The following is a 19,138-nucleotide window of genomic DNA, read 5'->3' on the forward strand; positions in this document are numbered from 1 at the left end:
CATTAATTCCTCTAGAAGGTCTTGATCCTGACATTACAGTGTGTTGATTTCTACATCAGTATAGATCTGCTATGGAAGCAGTGCAGTGATATGATGAACAGCTCAGAGTTTCTCCATCATTAATATAACACAACTGAACACTTTTATCATCATATTTTGACACAAGGTCTGTCATATACACTGCTGCTGTTTCACTGAAACACTTTGTGTTACTCACCAAAGACTGTAAGACTGAAGAATCTGAATGTTGAATAATGTCTGGTCTTGATCTCTAGTTTATATAATCCAGCATGTTCAGGTCTGGTTTGTTGAATGATGAGAGATCCAGTCTGAGGGTCCAGCTTCATTTGGTCTCTGAATTCATCATCAGACCACTGAGGATTCTCACGGTCCTCTCCAGTCATTTCAGCGATGAGTTTCTCTCCAAACTTCCACTGTATTTCATCATCCTTCTGTATTTCAGTATCATAGTTCAGAGTGACAGAATCTCCCTTCAGCACTGATTTATTCACTTGAAGTGCAGCAGCACAGAAACAGAGAAATAGAGATCAGAAATCAGAAACAGAAAACTAACATGTGTTTTGAAATCACTCCATATAGCTATTGTTGAAAAGTCGTTATTATGTTTTTTGATGCACAAAAAGCAATATTAAGAGCCACTGTACTCATATGAACCATTTTAAAATATGTTTTTAGTACCTATTTTAATGTTTTAGGGTGTATAACGACATGAGGGTGAGTAATAAATGACATTACTTTCATTTTTGGGTGAATTCTCCAAATCATTTTGAGGCTTTAATCATTAATTCATCATTATAGATTCAACATTATGTGTGTGTGTGTGTATATGTGTGTGTATGTGTGTGTGTGTATGTATGTATATATATATATAAATAATGCACCATTGTTTTGGGGGGCCGATACCGATATTAACAAACAATTATTGCCTGATATCGATATTTGTCACTTCCTCTCTTATTTGAAATTTTGTCATCAAAATAGATAGTATTTCAAATTCTATGTGCCTCCGCCAAAACTGCGTATCTGTATTCTCAAAAAAGTTTCCCTATTCTACATATGGAATAAACACAGCGCCAGTTAAAGTTTTTCCATAAGTAGAATAGGGAAGGTGTATGACATACAGCGTAAACTTTTTTGAGAATACAGATGCGCGGTTTTGGCGGAGGAACATAAAAGGCGAACATTTGTTTATGTAAAGCATATTACATTACATTACTTTTTTTTTCTAAAATGGCCGATGGTTTCTCTAGCCCGCGTATTATCTTTGGGGTCTATCTGACCCCACGCAATGTTTAACGCCTCTAAAAATATGGTTGACATCTTTTTTTTTGCTTTATATTTGATGGCTTTTCGTCATTTAATGGGGACTACTCGGTAAGCATAAATTTTTCACAATGACATATTTTCAGTGTCCTGTACACAGTCCTATACACATCGCTGATCCTTGGGGTCATAATTCTCATGAAAGTCATAAACATAGAGAATCCTAATTTTGAGACATCCTGCTCAGAATGAGATTCTTAGTGTTTTCTCTTCTGTTGTCTCTCAACCACAAGGAGGTACATAACCTTTCAAAAATGTCAATTTATTATGGCCCCGCCCCCCCCACTTGAACGATAGGGTAAAGCCATGGCCAAAAGTTTTGGTGGTTCTCTGCAGTGGGTTGTAGTCTCAGAAACCCTCATTAGATGAACTGCTTGCTAAAAGTTCGCTGCTTTAGTTGTGGTGTTGATCAGATGCATTTTACATACAGTATTTGCAAAACGCTTCATTGGCAAAAACAAACAAACAAACAAACAAACAAACAAAAAAGGACCTGTGTGAGGTCCTGGTAAAAAGTGATCAGCTAGCATAATTTCACTAATCACATCAGCACATGGGAAAGTGCAAACAAGTTCTAGTCAGGAGGAAAAAAGTGCTTCCAGTCATTGTGTTCTTGCGTCTTCAATGGTTACCTCTAAAGAAAGACATGTACCCATCATCGCTTTGCAGCAATTTCTTTGCATGTGAGGCCATTTCGATGCTACATGTAGTTAACAAATTCCCAACACTGTGAAAGACTTTGTGTTACTCACCACAGACAATAAGCCTGAAGAGTCTGAATGTTGAATAATCTCTGGTCTTGATCTCTAGTTTATATAATCCAGAGTGTTCAGGTCTGGTTTGTTGAATGATGAGAGATCCAGTCTGAGGGTCCAGCTTCATTTGGTCTCTGAATTCATCATCAGTCCATTGAGGATTCTTACGGTTCTCTCCAGTCATTTCAGCGATGAGTTTCTCTTCAAACTTCCACTGTATTTCATCATCCTTCTGTATTTCAGTATCATAGTTCAGAGTGACAGGACGTCCCTCCAGCACTGATTCATTCACTTGAGCTGCAGCAGCACAGAAACAGAGAAATAGAGATCAGAAATCAGAAACAGAAAACTAACATGTGTTTTGAAATCACTCCATATAGCTATTGTTGAAAAGTCGTTATTATGTTTTTTGATGCACAAAAAGCAATATTAAGATACAGCCACTGTACTCATATGAACCATTTTAAAATATGTTTTTAGTACCTATTTTTATGTTTTAGGGTGTAGAACGACATGAGGGTGAGTAATAAATGACATTACTTTCATTTTTGGGTGAATTCTCCAAATCATTTTGAAGCTTTAATCATTAATTCATCATTATAGATTCAACATTATGTGTGTGTGTGTGTGTGTGTGTGTATATGTGTGTGTGTGTGTGTGTGTGTGTGTGTATGTATATATATATATAGGATGCACCGATAAAAAATTTTTTGGGGGGCCGATACCGATATTAACAAACAATTATTGCCCGATATCGATATTTGTCACTTCCTCTCTTCCTCAGTGGATTGTACAACATCAAGGGATACTTCAGGCAGCATACAGTGAAGTAAAGGAAAAACAGAGAGAAGGTCGCCCGTTGTAATAGACGTTATGAGGGTAGTGTAAATGACCAGGGATTTTACAGAAGGCGAGTTGGTCTACCTCAAAAGCCATCCTCGTGGAAAAATACAATTCAGGGTGTGTATGATTCATGTCTGTATAAGGTGGTGCGTGGACCAGGAGAGCAGGGTGTTGTTTTATTCAGTTTCTCCTGTGTCTCAGGTAGGGTTTCATAGGATGGGAATGCGTAAGGCATTTATTGACCCTGTTTTAAGTGATGTAGACTCTACTGTGTCTGAGGAAGTAAGCAGTTTGAATAGAGCGTCTACTACTGATTCAGATAGTGATTCGGCCTCATTTTTTTTTTTATTGCAAGGTGACTGTGATGGGTCACCTTCCAGGAAAGATGAGGATAGTGCCAGGGAGTATTCCTCTGTATTAGAAGTTCAACCTTTAGGGCTGAGGCATTCTAGGAGAAGTACTGCAGGTCAGCATTCAAATCCATATAGACTGCCTAGGGCCGCAGTTGCACCAGTAGATGTAGAGGAATTGTAGTCCCAGAGATGGATTTGATATGCTGTTTTCTGTGATGAGAGTATTTTTTATTTTTTTTTGTAGGTGCATCGGCGGGTTGCCTGAGAATTCTTGGGGGGAAAAATGTAGCCGGTTAGGTGACGGTGACTAGTGAAGGGCGTGGCCAGGTAGGTAGTTAGAGGGTTTTTAAGCAGGCACCTAGAAGGGTACCTGTCGATGGGGTCCGATCTTTTTGTGTGGAAGCGTGCTGCCTGGTAGCGTTGTTTGTGCACGGATATGGTCTGTATGAGCAGGTAGGCTAAGTGGATGTTAACTAGAGTCCTGCAACGGGTTTTAGCCCGCATAAAAGTGACTAAAATGGGTGAATTGTGAGATTCCTAAAATTCACGGGCGGGGATGCGGGCAGATAATTAACTCCTTGCGGGCGGGTAGTAATGTGGATGAAAAATATGCGCAATATTTGTATGTCTAAATTACCATTACACATATTTGACCCATCACGTTACCACCACTGCGACAGTGCGACTTTTGTTGATGTTTTTTGTAGCTTAGTTGGAGTATATAAAATTGATGACAACGAGTCTTTAAAGGCAAAATCGGAAGTGTGGTGTAATACGAGATCAGGAAAATAACATCATAAGCGGCTTTGCGACTTGCAAAACATGCCATAAAGTTTTGCCGTTTGATAGCCGGAAGCATGTCGAGACTTACAGGAGCACAGCAGGGATTGCCAGTGTGACAATTGACAGGTACTTTGCCAAAGGCTACAAACCTCCAAGAGGGGAAGACAAGGAGGCAATAACACAATTGGCTGTGCAATTTGTGTGCCGAGACATTAGATAATTTGAGACTGTGTGCGGCTATGGATTTTTGGAACTGGCACAGGGCATAACTGACAGTGGGGCACAAGCTGGCCTTGTGGACGTGCGTCAGCTTCTGCCCGATCCAACTACTGTCTCCCATAGGATCACTAAATATGCCGAGGATAAAAGACAAGACATAATTCCGGAGCTGAGGGAACAGTTGACCGAGAGCAACAGGGCTGTAACGCTGGATTTGTGGACGGATGATTTCCGAAAAAGTGGATATCTCTGTGTGACAATACATTATATTAAAAGAAAAATTGGGAACTGCAGGAGCGAGTGCTCTGCACAGCTGAATGGGAGAGCAATTTACGTAAAACAGCTGACAACCTCAGGTCAGCCATCGTCCAAGCACTCCGCAAATTTGGACTGTATGAGTTCTTTCCCAAACTAGTGTACTAACTGATAGAGGTGCAAACATTGTGGCGGCCCTCGGCACAGCCACAAGATTGAGTTGTGCAGCACATATCCTGAACACAGTATTGTGTACCACACTTGGGAAACCTGCTGAGGACGATTTGTTTGGCGAAGAGGTATCTGGTGTCATTGAGTCCGCTAAGTCGCTTGTGACTTATTTTAAGCAGTCACATCTCCAGAATCGTCTGCAAAAAAAGTCAAGTCAAGTCACCTTTATTTATATAGCGCTTTTTACAATGCAGATTGTGTCAAAGCAGCTTTACATTGATAACTGGTACATAATTTGGCTGCACAGCAGATCTTAAAGAATAGTGTCAATGCAGGCAGATCAGAAGCACTGTTGAATATCAAATGTCAAGTCAAATGTCAAGTGTCCCCCAACTAAGCAAGCCAAAGGCGACAGCGGCAATGAACCCAAACTCCATCAGGTGGCAAACAGGTGGCAAATAGGTGTTAAAATGGAGAAAAAAACCTTGGGGAGAAACCAGGTTTAGTCTGGGGGCCAGTTCTCCTCTGGCGAACAGTGAAAGCATCAGTGGAGACGCGATGGAACTCGCTTTACACGATGCTGGACTCCATTAGCAGCCAGTAAGAGGCCATCCGTGCTCTTCTGGAGGAATGTGACGAAGAACACCGTTTAAACTGCATGAGCAAGGAGACTTTGCATGACATTGTGAATTTTTTGGCACGATTCAAAGAAGCCACCAAAGCCCTGGAAGCATCCAAAACTCTGACCATTCAACATTCACTCCGACCAGCTGTGTGGTTGGATCTTCTACCGACAGTCTGACATTGTCATCGCTTAAAGAAAAATGCCTCAAGATTTTAACTGAGAAATTTGAGCTGCATCTCTTGCACAAGCTGGCAATGTTCTTGCATCCAAAGTTGAAAAGCCTGAAGCTGCTGGCAGACCATGGTGATATAATGGAGTTCATAGCGAAGCACGGCGTCTTGTGAAGGGTAAGCTATTCAATCACAAACTAATTTATGCTACTTGTCTTCAGTGTTGGAATGTAACAAAGTACAAATACTTATTTGAAAAAAAAAAAAAAAAAAGAAAAGAAAAAACATTTTCCGATAAGTTTTTCCACCTGCCAAAACAGGAATTTAAAAAAATCTCCATGTTTTCTGTGCTGATGCGGTTGTGATGAGTTCATGTAACATGTAAGGGTTGCGCTGACAATAAAGCAAAAAAGTAATGATTATGATTATGTACAATATAGCAAGGAAACATGTTAATTGTTTATTAATAAACAAGTGTTTTCTGTCAGTGGCTGCAAAGACGAAGTTGATGATTCTGACTCGCGATCTTCGCACTAGTGAACGCGCCTGAGAGAAATGCACATTTCATTCGGATTGCATAAGCAGAGAGCAGTCTGTTTTCTTTCGTTTTGAATTGCTCTGTTTAAAAGTAGACATTTCAATACAGATATATTCCTCAGGTCTGTGAGGCAAGTAGGCTACCTTATACGCTGAGTTTTAGTTCATTTATGATACGAGCTCCAGTTCTCCCCGGCGCCTCCGTGTCGTGATCATCTATTGTCTGCTATATTTACTTCTTATTTATTAAATCCAGGAAATTGGTTGATGAAATATTGATTAAAATTAAGATACAATTAATACAAAATGAAATTAACTTTAAAGAAAGGCTTTGTGATTTCTATTTAGGCTATAATGTGTCACGATTTCGGTTTTACAGCCCTAATTATTAGAATATAGACATTAAGAGAATAAATTGTAATGCAAGTATAATACTTAAAGTACATTTAAAAATCAGGTACTTTTACATAAGTAGGGTTTTCATTGTGGTACTTATTACTAAACTAAATATGTCTAAAGTAAATATGTCTTTGGTTATTTTTACTTTTACTTACTTTTCCACTTTAATTGGAATGATTTTAGCATGTGTGATTTATCGCAGGCACGGATCGGGTAATGGGCCAAATATTAACGGGTCTGGGCGGGTTTTAATTTGGATATTATCACAGGTGATGGGTCGGATCTGGTGCTGAACTTTGCGGGTACGGGCGGGGGCGGGTCTCCAGAAATGAACCTGTGCAGGACTCTAATGTTAACTTTGTTTTATATTCACAAAGCCTTACTTTATTAAATCAGGGCAGGCTATTTTTAATGCAGATGTAAACATGCTGCCTGGAACCACTTCCGCGTTGGTTTGCGTATGGACACTGTTTGGGTGAGCGGGTAGGCCAAATGAATATCTATACTTTTATCTTTACAAAGTGGTGTTTCACTAAAGGTTTTAATGTTTTTAACGTAGGTGTAAACATTTTTGGATTTAGCGGCTGCTGGTCATGCCCGTCCTCATTTGATCTTGGATATTAGTCCGTAGTTCATGGCAGTGTTGCAGGTAATCGGAGAGGGTATTTATAACATTTAAGTGGTTTGATTTTTATTATTTTTAATGAGATTAAAGAAAAAAAAAGTGTTGTGATTATTTTGTGTATCGTTAATTGTGTTTTTATGTTTATTTATATATTAGGTTTAGCTAATCGCTGTTTCTCCTGAGTTTTTGTTTTATTTTCTCACTAGCCCGTCCTTGCATGTGCGCACTGTATGCCTCCAGTGCAATTAGAGTTTATGGTTGTTGTGTGAACTGGACTGGCTAGGGGGTCTTTTTTTTTGTATCTTTTCTTCTATTTTACTCTTTGATTGTATCACTACCCAGCCTCGTGTTGCCAGCCAACCTCTATACTCCTTAAATCAGATTGATGCTTTAATAAATACGAACTAATCCATTGCATGAAGCTTATGTTTGCAGTGTAATTATTTGTTTGGAATTTGTTTTTTGTTTTGTTTTTTTGAGTGTGTTCTATTTATTTAACATGATTTGTTCTGTGCAAAGAAGCTGGCTTGTGTTGTGGTTTAGAGAGGGTTATTAGGGCTGGTTATTAATATCTATAGAGGGAAGGAAGTTTTGTTATATGTATTTTGTTGCATTTACTTTTTAAAACATTAATTTTTTTTGTGAGATATGAGTCGTTTCATATCTTTTCATATAGTTGTTTTGGTTACCCTTGCTGGGAGTTGACTAGTTACATTATAAACAAGACAAACATTTGCTGAATAAAGGTTAGCCAATGCAAACATATTTATAGAAAACAGCTGACAATGAATAGAAAGGACCAATAAGAGCAAAACATATCGTATTCAACAATATCAAGTAGAAGTTAGTCCGACATATACTGAGGGGTTGTGTTAACAAGTATCCATCATTTAACAAATCTTAAAAACACGGATGAATAATTCAAAATGTTTTCTGACAGAAAAATAACACAAGCAAGAACAAATTTTAAACCAAGCAAGGCGACTTTCATTTTACAATGATCTTCCCTCTCTGTGTGCGCGTGAGCGTTTGTGTTTATGAGAGACAACGGTACTTTTAAATGCATAGGTAAGTAGGCTATGTAACATAATTAGGTACTTTAGTTAGTATTAACACAATAAAGCAACACTTTTAGGCTACGTTTCTGAACACTGAGAATAAATAAATAAATAAACGCCTGTTTCTCCAGACTCGCGCTTGTCAGTCAGTCACACATCACAGCACTTCCATAATCACTAAGCCATATAGCGATTTCCATTAATTTGTTGTTCAACATTACTTGACCATTTTATACCCGTTTACCTTAAGGAGTTAGAAGTACCGTGACTGCTGTACTGTCCTCGCTTGAGAATTCAGTCAGTCAGACAGCGGGAGTGGAAGGAGGGAGATCAAGCGGGATTTTGTGTTGCTGTTGTCAAGAGAAATGGATTGTTCTCTTCCAAACAATTTGATAAAGATTTTAGAAGATATAATAAAAAGCAGAAAATTGCTAAACTTAGAGAATCTCTGGGGTCTATGAATTTTTTTATAGACGAGACATACAAAAACACATGCTGTGGGCTTGAGTGAAGTGTACTGTATACCACATCCTGTAAAGGTGACAAATGTTGCATTATGTGTGTAGGTGAACATGGGTTCTGGGGGATAGAAGTATTGTTGTGTGTAACTGATAATGAAGACAGTTAGGAAATAAATGTCTAGCAAGGTAGAAATCTGATAAAATGTATAATAAAAGAAATTTGTGTATTGCTTAAGCCATTGCTGCAAATACAAAATGCATTGACACAAGTAAAAAAAAAAAAAAAAAAAAGGTGATAGACAAGTAATTGATACATGCAGATAATATGTTAACGCAAGAATAATCCACATGTGTGTAAATGAAGAGATAAAGTGCGTCAAAAGAGAATATAAATACAGGGGCCTTTATAGCTCTCAGAGTTGTTGTGTAGTTTTGCTGAAGAAAGAAAGAGCATACATCGCCAGACCACAACCCTCAGAAGATCAAAGAAGACACCTGATTTCCTTAGAGAGAACATATACTGAATAGAGAAGAGGATAAGCTTTAAAAAATGTAATGGTCCCACTTTATATTAAGTGGCCTTAACTACTATGTACTTACATTTAAATTAATCATTTGATACAATGCACTTATTGTGTACATACATGTTTTTACATTGTACTTATATTTTAAAAACACCTGCATGTAATTACATCTGTAATTAATTTCTGTAATTGCATTTATAATTACACTGTTGACCCATCCTTACACCTTACCCCTACCCTTAAACCTACCCATACCACCAAAGCTTTCCCTAACCTTACCCGTATCCACCTCAATAGCAGCAAAAGTGTTTTGCAATTCAATATGAACCCAATAAGTACATTGTACTTATTTTTTGATGTAAGTACATAGTAGTTAAGGCCACTTAATATAAAGTGCGACCAATGTAATTATTTATCTGGCCCATGGATCTTCCAGCTTAGCTGGCATAAAGTGGTGTATTTAGCTTTTGCCTTTGCAAGAAATAATAAAATGAGAATGAGGACTGCCCTCAAACTCTGATAGTATTGTCTCAGTCTGTTTATTGTTGTGGAGTGAGAATCCATTTGAGGTATCAGAAGTTGACTGTCTGAAAAAGATAGATTTTTATAAGTATATCCCGACGGACTTTACAAAGTCAGTCAAGGTTGCCAACCAGTCGCAACAGAGTGGGCCGTGGGAGTGCATTAGCAGGCACAGCTGTCCTCTGAGGGCGAAGAGCAGCTGTGGTGCACTGAACGGGAGGATAACCCACCCCACCCACCATAGGCTTGGTTGATATCTGAACCGTAGGCCTAGGAGGTACGGTAGTGATCAGAAGTAGACCCTGAGATAATATAATCTAAAAAGAAAATATTATATGCCTACCTGACTCCTCCTGAATCTATGAAGGTAAACCTTTTACAGGAGTTGAGTAATATGAATAGAGGAAGTGGCTCGTGACCAAGATAGTGTTATGTGGTCGCGGCAGAAACCACCCAGGGGGTGACGCTGCACACTGTCGATTTGCAGTCTCTTTTTAATGATAGGCCTTATGCATTTGTCATCCCCTCTTGCTTTTTGGGAAAATGTACAAAGCGCTTTGATTGGTTGAACTAGAATAGAGTGACAAAGCGTACCAGCGTATTCTGAGGTCAAAATGCATACATGTTGGCAGGTCTGGGATTGTTTGTGATTTGTTCTTAGTGACTCAGGAGTCCACGTTTCACAGATTTAGGAGCTAGTTTTAGCACTAAAATGCTTTGTTAAATACTCTGAGAGCAAAAATGTATGAGTCCTAAATTGAGGACTGACATACCCATTATTTTTAAGAGTTTCTGCTAAATTGGCAAGTTAGGAGCTACTTTTAGCCTTAAGATGTTTTGTGAATATGACCCCTGAACTCTTAAATGGATGGATTAGAAATGGATGTAATGGATCAGTGTGTCTCACAGCACCATGATGTGCTTAAATGGATAGTTCACTCATGTCATCCCAAACTGTATGACTTTCTTCTGTGAAACAAAAAAAGATATTTTGAAAAATGTCTGGGTCCAAACAACATTGGAAACCATGACATTGAAGGAAAAGTGCTTTATAGAGAGTAAGGCAGTCATACTAGTAACACTGGGTTCATATAAAAGCAGTCATTCTCAAAACACAACCTGAGGACACACAATGAAGATATTTTGTGAAAGAAAACAAATTTTCAAATTTCCACATTCAAATTAAACACATCACTTCTGAAAATTTGGATCAAATTCAATAAAAGTCTTGTGGGTTCAGGACGACATGAGGGCATTTTTGGCTGAATTATCCTTTAAGAACGACACAATACTGATCTAAAATAAAATCATAATGACAATGAAAGTAAATATTTCACTCACCAGAAACAGTAACATTGAATAACTTGAATGAGGCTTTGCCATTTTTGATGATCTTTAGTTTGTATTCTCCAGTGTGGACAGTTCTGATTGTCTTGATGGTGAGATCTCCAGTCTGATGATCCAGATCTGCAATGTCTATAAATCTATCATCACTGAACTCAGACTCTTCTTCACACTTCTCTTCTGTGTTTTTATCTACGAGCCAGTTGTCATCTCCAAACATCCAGAATATCTTATCTCCTGCCTGTATTTTGGCATGTAGAGTCACATTCGCCCCCTTCATCACTGACACTGACTTCACTTCATCTGTCAAAGAAACAGAGAAAAATACAGAAGAGAAATCAGAAGCAGAAAACCAACAGCAGCAGAAATAAACAGAAGAAACATTGTCATATCACACCTGGCATACTGGATCACAAACACATCATTTACTCTATTTTAAGATGAAAAGAGCTCAACTTGTCATTGTAGAAATCTGAATGTAAGTATAAATCTCTACAGCTCATGTGTGTTTGACTGATGAAACTGTGTTGAACTCCAGTCTGTGTTTCTAAGAGTAAAAATCCACTCAAATGACATGAAATATGAGTGTGTTGAATTGTGTTTGTGTGAAGAAGCGCTTCTGAATGTTTGATTTGTGATCAGATAATGACTGTACTGCAGTTCAATAATGATCAGGAATAATGAGGAGGATTGTGACTGATAAAGTTGATCAAACAATCCTGCAGACAGAAGCAACACAGTCTGTGTGAAGAACAGTTTCAGAACAGACAACAGCATCTGAAAGAAGACTGTCTGAAGCTGCTTCATTGAGGAACCACATCTGTCTGAAACACCACAAACCAGCTCTGACTAAATACATTAATACATTAATTCATTATTATTCAATTCAAATTAATTAATCTGCAACTGCCTGTATTTATAGTTGACTTCATGAAAAAAAAAAAAAATACCACATGACCTTTTTGAGTCTTACAGCTTTGATAAAATAGATAGAAACACATTTTAACACATTTTCAGTCAAGAATGATTTAACAGTGATGGCCGATTTCAATACACTGCTCCGGAGCATTATGAATCTTTTGAGTCAAATCAGTGATTCGGATCACGTGTCAAACCACCAAACTGCTGAAATCACGTGACTTTGGCGCTCCAAACCAGTGATTCGATTCATAAAGCTACAAAGCTTTATGAAGCAGTGTTTTGAAATTGGCCATACTTCGATATTGTTAAAAAGTCATTATTTTGTTTTTTGGCACACAAAAAATATTCTTGTCACTTTATAATATTAAGGTAGAACCACTGTATTCACATGACCTGAAATGTTTTTAGTACATTAATGGATCTTGTAAGAGGAAGTGCCATTGCTGTCTATGCAGGCCTCACTGAGCCATCGGATTTCATCAAACTATCTTAATTTGTGTTCTGAAGATGAACGAAGGGTGTGGAACGACATGAGGGTGAGTAATTAATGACTAATTATTTTCATTTTTGGGTTAAACCATAATTTGCAAGTTGATGACGTAAATGTTTGTGAAATTAATTTCTCTGATCATATGCCAATTCTTTTTAAGACTTATTGCCATTCAACCTGTTTATCTACCGTTTATCAACTGTTTAAAACAAAATCTAATATATCTATGCTGGAAACACCTCTGCAGCACATAAATGTTGATGATCATTGGATTCTATTAAAATCAACTTGTGAGGACACCTTAGACAGCAGTGCCCCACTAAGACCTACAAGTCACAAATAAATAAAGATAAATCCTTCGCTAAATGATAATACCCGTGTCCTCAGAAGGCAATGCAGGCAAGCAGAGAGAAGATGGAAAAAGAGTAAATTAAAAGATCATTACAACATTCTTAGACACTTCCTATTTAGTTATCAAAAGGCAGCAAGAAATGCAAAAAAAATACTTGTCCAATATTATTAGGGTAAATATTAACAAACTCTCAAAACTCAAAATAAGAGTTTAACTCAAAACTCTTATTTTCCATTATTAATTCTGTAATTCAACAATAATGTGTATCATAAGTCCTCAGTTTTATTTCCTACTTTCTAAATGTTCTAAGTTTCACCTAAGGAGGCGTGTTCCCGGTCTCCCCGGTCTCGGCGACCGCATTTCCATCACGTGCTCCTTCGGGATGACCATCTGAACCAAACTTTCAAGCCCTCAGTTCAAATCTTCCTGCGGAAACGGAAGAAGCCAACGAACTGCAGCCGCACTGAATCTTCACATGTATCTCTTTGAAACTCAGCACGCAAACTAAAGCAAGTACCGCTTCTCTCTATCTTAGATGTGATAAGTTATACAACCTAACAAAGTGATACTGATTCTTTGTTGGTTCTCAAAGGATTGTCTGTAAGTTTTGCTACTTGTCTTCTCTCTTTTCCTGTCTTTACCTTTGATTTTGTATATATGTGTATTCTTAGTGTATATTTAGCCTATGTATTCGTAGTTTCATATATTAAATACATTATATTCATGATCGATTGTTTCTGCTGCTCATTCAGAAAACCAAGTCACTTCTACGTTTCGATCCGGCAACATTGCTTTACGCTTTGATGCTATAATAGGAATTTATTCTTGCGGCCAGAGAATAACATTCTTTTTATAATAGTCTGAGAAAACCCATAGTTTGCTGGACAAACTAGGATAGTTTTTCTGAACAACTATTAAACTAGAACTAATCATATATGCAATTCATTCACAATCATATTATATATTGTAATTAATTCACAATATATGTGTATAATTCCCTCTTAGGTCGATCTATATCATAATTAATCATAAATCGTTATATATATATATATATATATATATATATATATATATATATATATATATATATATATAAAATGTATTAAATTTATATATATAAAATTTCATCCAAGATTTGAGCTAATTGATTAAATACTGATTATCCTGCTTGCATTGCTGAGTTGAGGGTTTTTGAGCCTATTACTTTGTCAAATGCTACAGAATATTGTGCAAAAAAATAAAACCAACATTCTGTGCAAATGATTTCAGACCTAGTCATTAAATGATTAATTTGTTAAAGCAGACCTTTGACTGCGTATCACGGAGTTTAGCACATCTGATCAACAAAAGTTTATCTACTGGAATATATCCACTACAGTTTAAACATGCTGTGGTGACACCTCAGCTAAAGCGACCAAATCTAGCTCAGGATAAAATGCAGAATTACAGACCAATCTTTCAGCTGTGCTTTGCCTCAAAAATCTTAGAAAAAGTTGTATTGCAACAGCTACTTTCATTTCTAAGCAAAAATTCAATAGGAGAAAGGTTTCAATCGGAGTTCAAAACAGCCCACAGCACTGAGATGGCATTATTGAAAGTGTTAAGTGATATATTTTCTGGCCTTAGACAAAGGAGATGATGTTGTTTTGGTGTTGCTTGATTTGAGTGAACATTCAGTAGGGCTAAAGGGTACAGTCCTGAAATGGTTTCAGTCCTATTTGAGCGATAGTTGTTTTACAGTTAACTATAATAATAAAATCTCAGGTAAAAAACATCTTCCTTGGGGGTTCCGCAAGGCACTATCCTTTCTCCTATACTTTTTTCATTATATTTGCTCCCTCTGGGCAGTATTTTTAGAAAGTATGGAGTATCATTTCATTGTTATGCCGACGACACGCAAATGTAATTACCAGTTTAAAGGACATCAAAAATTGGATGGCAAATTTTTTTTTTTAATGTTGAACTAGGAAAGAAAAAAAAAAAAAAAAAAACAGCGGTTATTGTTTTTAGCCACCCAAATAACTCCACAAAAAAAATAGATTCAAGCCCTGCCAATCAGGTCTGCTAAATCACTGTCAGTCTTCAAGAAACTGCTGAAAGTCTAATGTTGGTAGCATACAATGATTCGATGTAGTGTTTTATATGTTGATGTGGTTATGTGGTTTACATATTATGTTGTTGATGTTTGTCTCTATTCTTGTACTTTTTATGTAAAGCACTTTGTTTCAACCTTGGTTGTGTTTTAAATGGAGGCTTTTCAGTTCGATTGAGCCGTCAATCTGATTACAATCGGATTATTTGGTTTCATGTAAACGTAGCCATTGATGTGTAATGCAGACACCCTTTTATACTAATGGGAACTCCATATAACATCATATGACTTGTATGGCATGTTTCTGCGTGTGCTTCAAACAGCAGTTACGCTGGGACACATCCCCATAGTGTCAAGACAATGATGCAGTGTCAAATCTCCCTCGATAGTGAACTCATTTACACTTGCTGTGTCAGTTGTAATACTTACACGGCTGCTCTGGTTGTTCAGGTTTCTTGTCTTCATGTCACAGCAGCACATAGAAACAGAGAAACAAGGAGATTATGAGTGAACAGATGAAGAAACACTGAGAAGACACTGTGTGATTCTTCATGAGCTTCTAATAATCACTTCATCACCTGCATGACTTTATATTAATGATGTAACAATTACAGTAATGTTGTATGTGTCAACATTAGTTTAATCCATTACTAATATGAATTATCACATTAACACAGTAAAACAACACTCTTCACAGCAGTTGATTTATATTTTTTAGCTCAGGGATGTGTCACACCTGTGACATTTTTTATTTTATACTCTTTATACTGTTGCATAATGAAGCAAATTTTTCTCTCATTGTATCGGCTGTAATACTTACGCATTTCCTTTAGTTGATCAAAGATCTTGGCTTCATGTCACAGCAGCACAGAGAAACAGAGAAATTATAAAATTATAAATGTGTAATCAGATGAACATGTCAGAAAAACTGAATGACACTGAAAGTGAAGTGACATGTAACCAAGTATGGTGTCCCATTCTCAGAATTTGTGCTCTGCATTTAACCCATCCAAGTGCACACACACATACACACATAGCAGTGAGCAATGAACACACACAAACACACACACACACACACACACACACACACACACACACACACACATAGACTTCCATTGATTTTATATCAAGTCATTGATATTTTCTATTACCTAACCCAACCCCTACTCCTAAACCTACCCATCACAGAAACATGTAACCAAGTGATGGGTAGGTTTAAGAGATTTAAATAAAAACATATTTTAGCAGATTTATAAACCTTTTAAAAATAGTGAGGACCAGTCAAAGCTCAATCTTGTTTAGATTTCACTAAATGTGTACATAGGGGGATGTAATACTAATTTATATTAGTTTTATCAATAGTTCATTGATGTGTCACATTGAAATACAGCTGTGAGTCACACAGTCCAGATAAAACTCTGGGCAATAGTTCAAATGTCAGCAAGACTATGATTTTAGGCAAATTGCTGCTAAATTTATCAAACATATATATATTTCTGAGAGCTTTAATAGCAGAACAAAAACACAACATGAACAAACACTACAGATGAGTGATGCTCGACCCCTAATGAAACAAACAGACATAATCAAACAGATCTGTTGTAAATTCAGCTTTTTAGTGAACTAATTTTGTAAATCACATGTTGTTTGTGATTCAGTAATCTCATGCAGCTCAGTACTGGACGATCACACAATTACTGCAGTAAATAAAAATTATAAATATTGAATATAAAAAATAATATTATGATAAATATATTATAAATTTAAAATCTTCTGTTGCAAAATAAAGTTAATTTCTCTCCTCTCGTGTCAGCAGTAATACTTACGCAGTTGCGTTAGGTGTTCAGATATCTTCGCTTCATGTCAGCAGCACATGGAAAACATTACAAAATGAGTGATCAGATGAACATGACAGAAACAGATTAATAATGATTCATGATCTGTAACAATTACATTAATGTTATGTGACCATTAAAACAATATGAAAAAAACTATAAAAAATACTTTCCACAGCATTTGTTGCTTAATATTAATTTATGTTTTTAAATTAGTTCAGTGATCATGTGTCACTGATTAACTAATTACAGACTATGAAAAAAATCTATATAGATTTAAACTCTACAGTTGCGCAGTAAGGGTCAGATTGACTAAATGGCACATTAGTGTCAGAGCGTAATTTCATAAAAGCACTGATGGGAGTGGACATTTCTGCGGGTGATTTACTGACAAGGCACACATTGAAGAACACAGACGCAGACAGATTATTTCCATAATGACCAACACAATCTACAAAGAGCAGCGTAAATTAGCATCTGTTTTAAGACATGTTCTTTTTGGGTGTTAAATAATGGCACAAATACCAGTAAGCAATTGGCAAGCGCTGATATTAGTAAATCATGTTGCGTGATTCATTAAAATATTCTCTCATAAATTTAGTGTCTGAAAAGGAAACTCCTGTAAATGCATATGCAATAATGTCAGTCACAAAAATAACCCTGGCCTGTACACGCCTTCTCAGCTCTAATTTCTCACTGCATGTCTTTAGTAGTGACAGTAAATGTTTAACACTAAAAGAGGGTTTGTGCTGATGCACACTATTAGTAAATCTGGCCCTAAAACTTTCTCGTTGTATCAGTTGTAATACTTACGCATTTCTTGTTCACAGATCTCGACTTCGTCAGAGCAGCACATAGAAACAGAGAAATGAGGAAATTATAAATGAATGAACAGATAAAGAAACACTGAGAAGACATTTCTTTTGTATCAGTAGTAATACTTACACATTTCCAGTAGTTGTTTAGATACCTTCACTTCATGTCACAGCAGCACAGAGAAACAGAAATGAGATTATAAGTGAATGAACAGATGAACACGACAGACACACACTTCACTAATACGGAAGCTGGATAGTTTACCTCATAAATTGTTAAATATGATTTTTTTTTTTTTTTTTTTTTACACAAACACATCTCTTTACTTCAGAAGGCCTTTATTAACCCCCCAGAGCCGTGTGGAATATGTTTATGATGGATGGATGTGGATGGAGACACTTGCTTCAGCTCAAGCTCATTGATCATGTTCACTGTTATTATAAAGCTCAGATGCGTCAGGATATTTAATAATATTTCTCATATTGTGTTCATCAGAAAGAAGAAAGATATATACACCTAGGATGGCTTGAGGGTGAGTAAAGCTTGGGCAAATTTTCATTTGAAAGTGAATTAATCCTTTAATATTTTACAATCAGAATCTACTGTAGCACAATAAAGCTCATTTTCACTGTATCAGTTTAATTACTTACATAATTCTTGTTCAGGTATATTCGCTTTATGTCACATCAGCACATAGAAACAGAAATGAAAAGATTATAAACATCTCAGAAACAGTGTGAAAATACTGTATGACACTTTATGTGCTTCTAAATCATCATCTGAATAACTTTAGTTTATATTAATATTCTGTAACAATTACAGTAATGCTTTGTGTGTTATAGTCACCATAAAATATGACATTTTTATTTTTAAGCAATATTGCAGTGTTTATTACAAGTGATTTATCTCATTATTTCAGGAGGCATTAAGGGTATTTCCACAGAATCAAGGATATTAAATATACAAATCAAGCAAAAAAAAAAAAAAAATGGTAATAAAATATGACAAGATCTCAGAGTTAAACTGTGTCAGAAAAATGTTTGGTTCAAAATGTTTATCAGTTTTACTGGTAGTCCACTGTATGAAGAAGTTTTGGGTATATGTCAGTTTACTTTATTTTGCTATCCTCACTTACAGAAATGAACTATAGTGTCCGGCACACACTAGTAAAAATATATAAATTATATCTTGTATTTGAATAATATATGGTTTGACTGTAGGTTAAACAGATTAGAGCTCAGTGTCACATAAAAAGCCCTGGTTTTCCTTGTATATTTATGAACTACTGTTTCACAGTAAAACTCTTTCCACATCAGCTGTAATACTTACGCAATTCTTCTTCAGCGATCTTGGCTTCATGTCACAGCAGCACACAGAAACAGACAGAAAAAAAACAGATGCACAAGTCAAAAACACTAAGACACTGATTCTTCATGAGCTTCATCATCATATCCGTTTTATTTTTATATTCTGCTTTACTTTCAATCAAAGCTTTATTCTCCTGCATCAGGTGTGATACTTACACAATTGCTCTGGGATCTGGGCTTCATGTCACAGCAGCACACAGAAACAGAGAAACAAGGAGATTATAAGTTTGTGATAAGATGAACATGTCAGAAACACTGAAAAGACACTGTGATTTTT

The 19,138-nt window shown here is 36.5% G+C and overlaps 1 protein-coding gene across 2 annotated transcripts in view; it reads right to left on the minus strand.

Annotated features, from left to right (window-relative positions):
* Window positions 1–194: 194 nt before the first annotated feature.
* Window positions 195–19,138, minus strand: part of LOC125275966 — a 59,150-nt gene continuing 40,206 nt past the window's right edge. Inside the window, exons 8-18 of one of the 2 annotated variants that reach the window (XM_048203341.1) lie at window positions 19,018–19,038; window positions 18,824–18,847; window positions 18,145–18,168; window positions 17,624–17,653; window positions 17,492–17,515; window positions 16,670–16,699; window positions 15,664–15,693; window positions 15,273–15,302; window positions 10,986–11,291; window positions 2,097–2,396; window positions 195–511 (exon numbers count right to left, since the gene is read on the minus strand). In XM_048203341.1, the coding sequence (XP_048059298.1) occupies window positions 210–511; window positions 2,097–2,396; window positions 10,986–11,291; window positions 15,273–15,302; window positions 15,664–15,693; window positions 16,670–16,699; window positions 17,492–17,515; window positions 17,624–17,653; window positions 18,145–18,168; window positions 18,824–18,847; window positions 19,018–19,038 (1,121 nt within the window). In that variant the 3' untranslated portion in view covers window positions 195–209. Of the gene's footprint in view, window positions 517–2,096; window positions 2,397–10,984; window positions 11,292–15,272; window positions 15,303–15,663; window positions 15,694–16,669; window positions 16,700–17,491; window positions 17,516–17,623; window positions 17,654–18,144; window positions 18,169–18,823; window positions 18,848–19,017; window positions 19,039–19,138 lie in introns of both variants that reach the window. The other variant, XM_048203342.1, reaches the window with a different exon arrangement.

Source organism: Megalobrama amblycephala, linkage group LG9 (assembly GCF_018812025.1).
Source record: "Megalobrama amblycephala isolate DHTTF-2021 linkage group LG9, ASM1881202v1, whole genome shotgun sequence".
Classification (NCBI taxonomy): Eukaryota; Metazoa; Chordata; class Actinopteri; order Cypriniformes; family Xenocyprididae; genus Megalobrama; species Megalobrama amblycephala.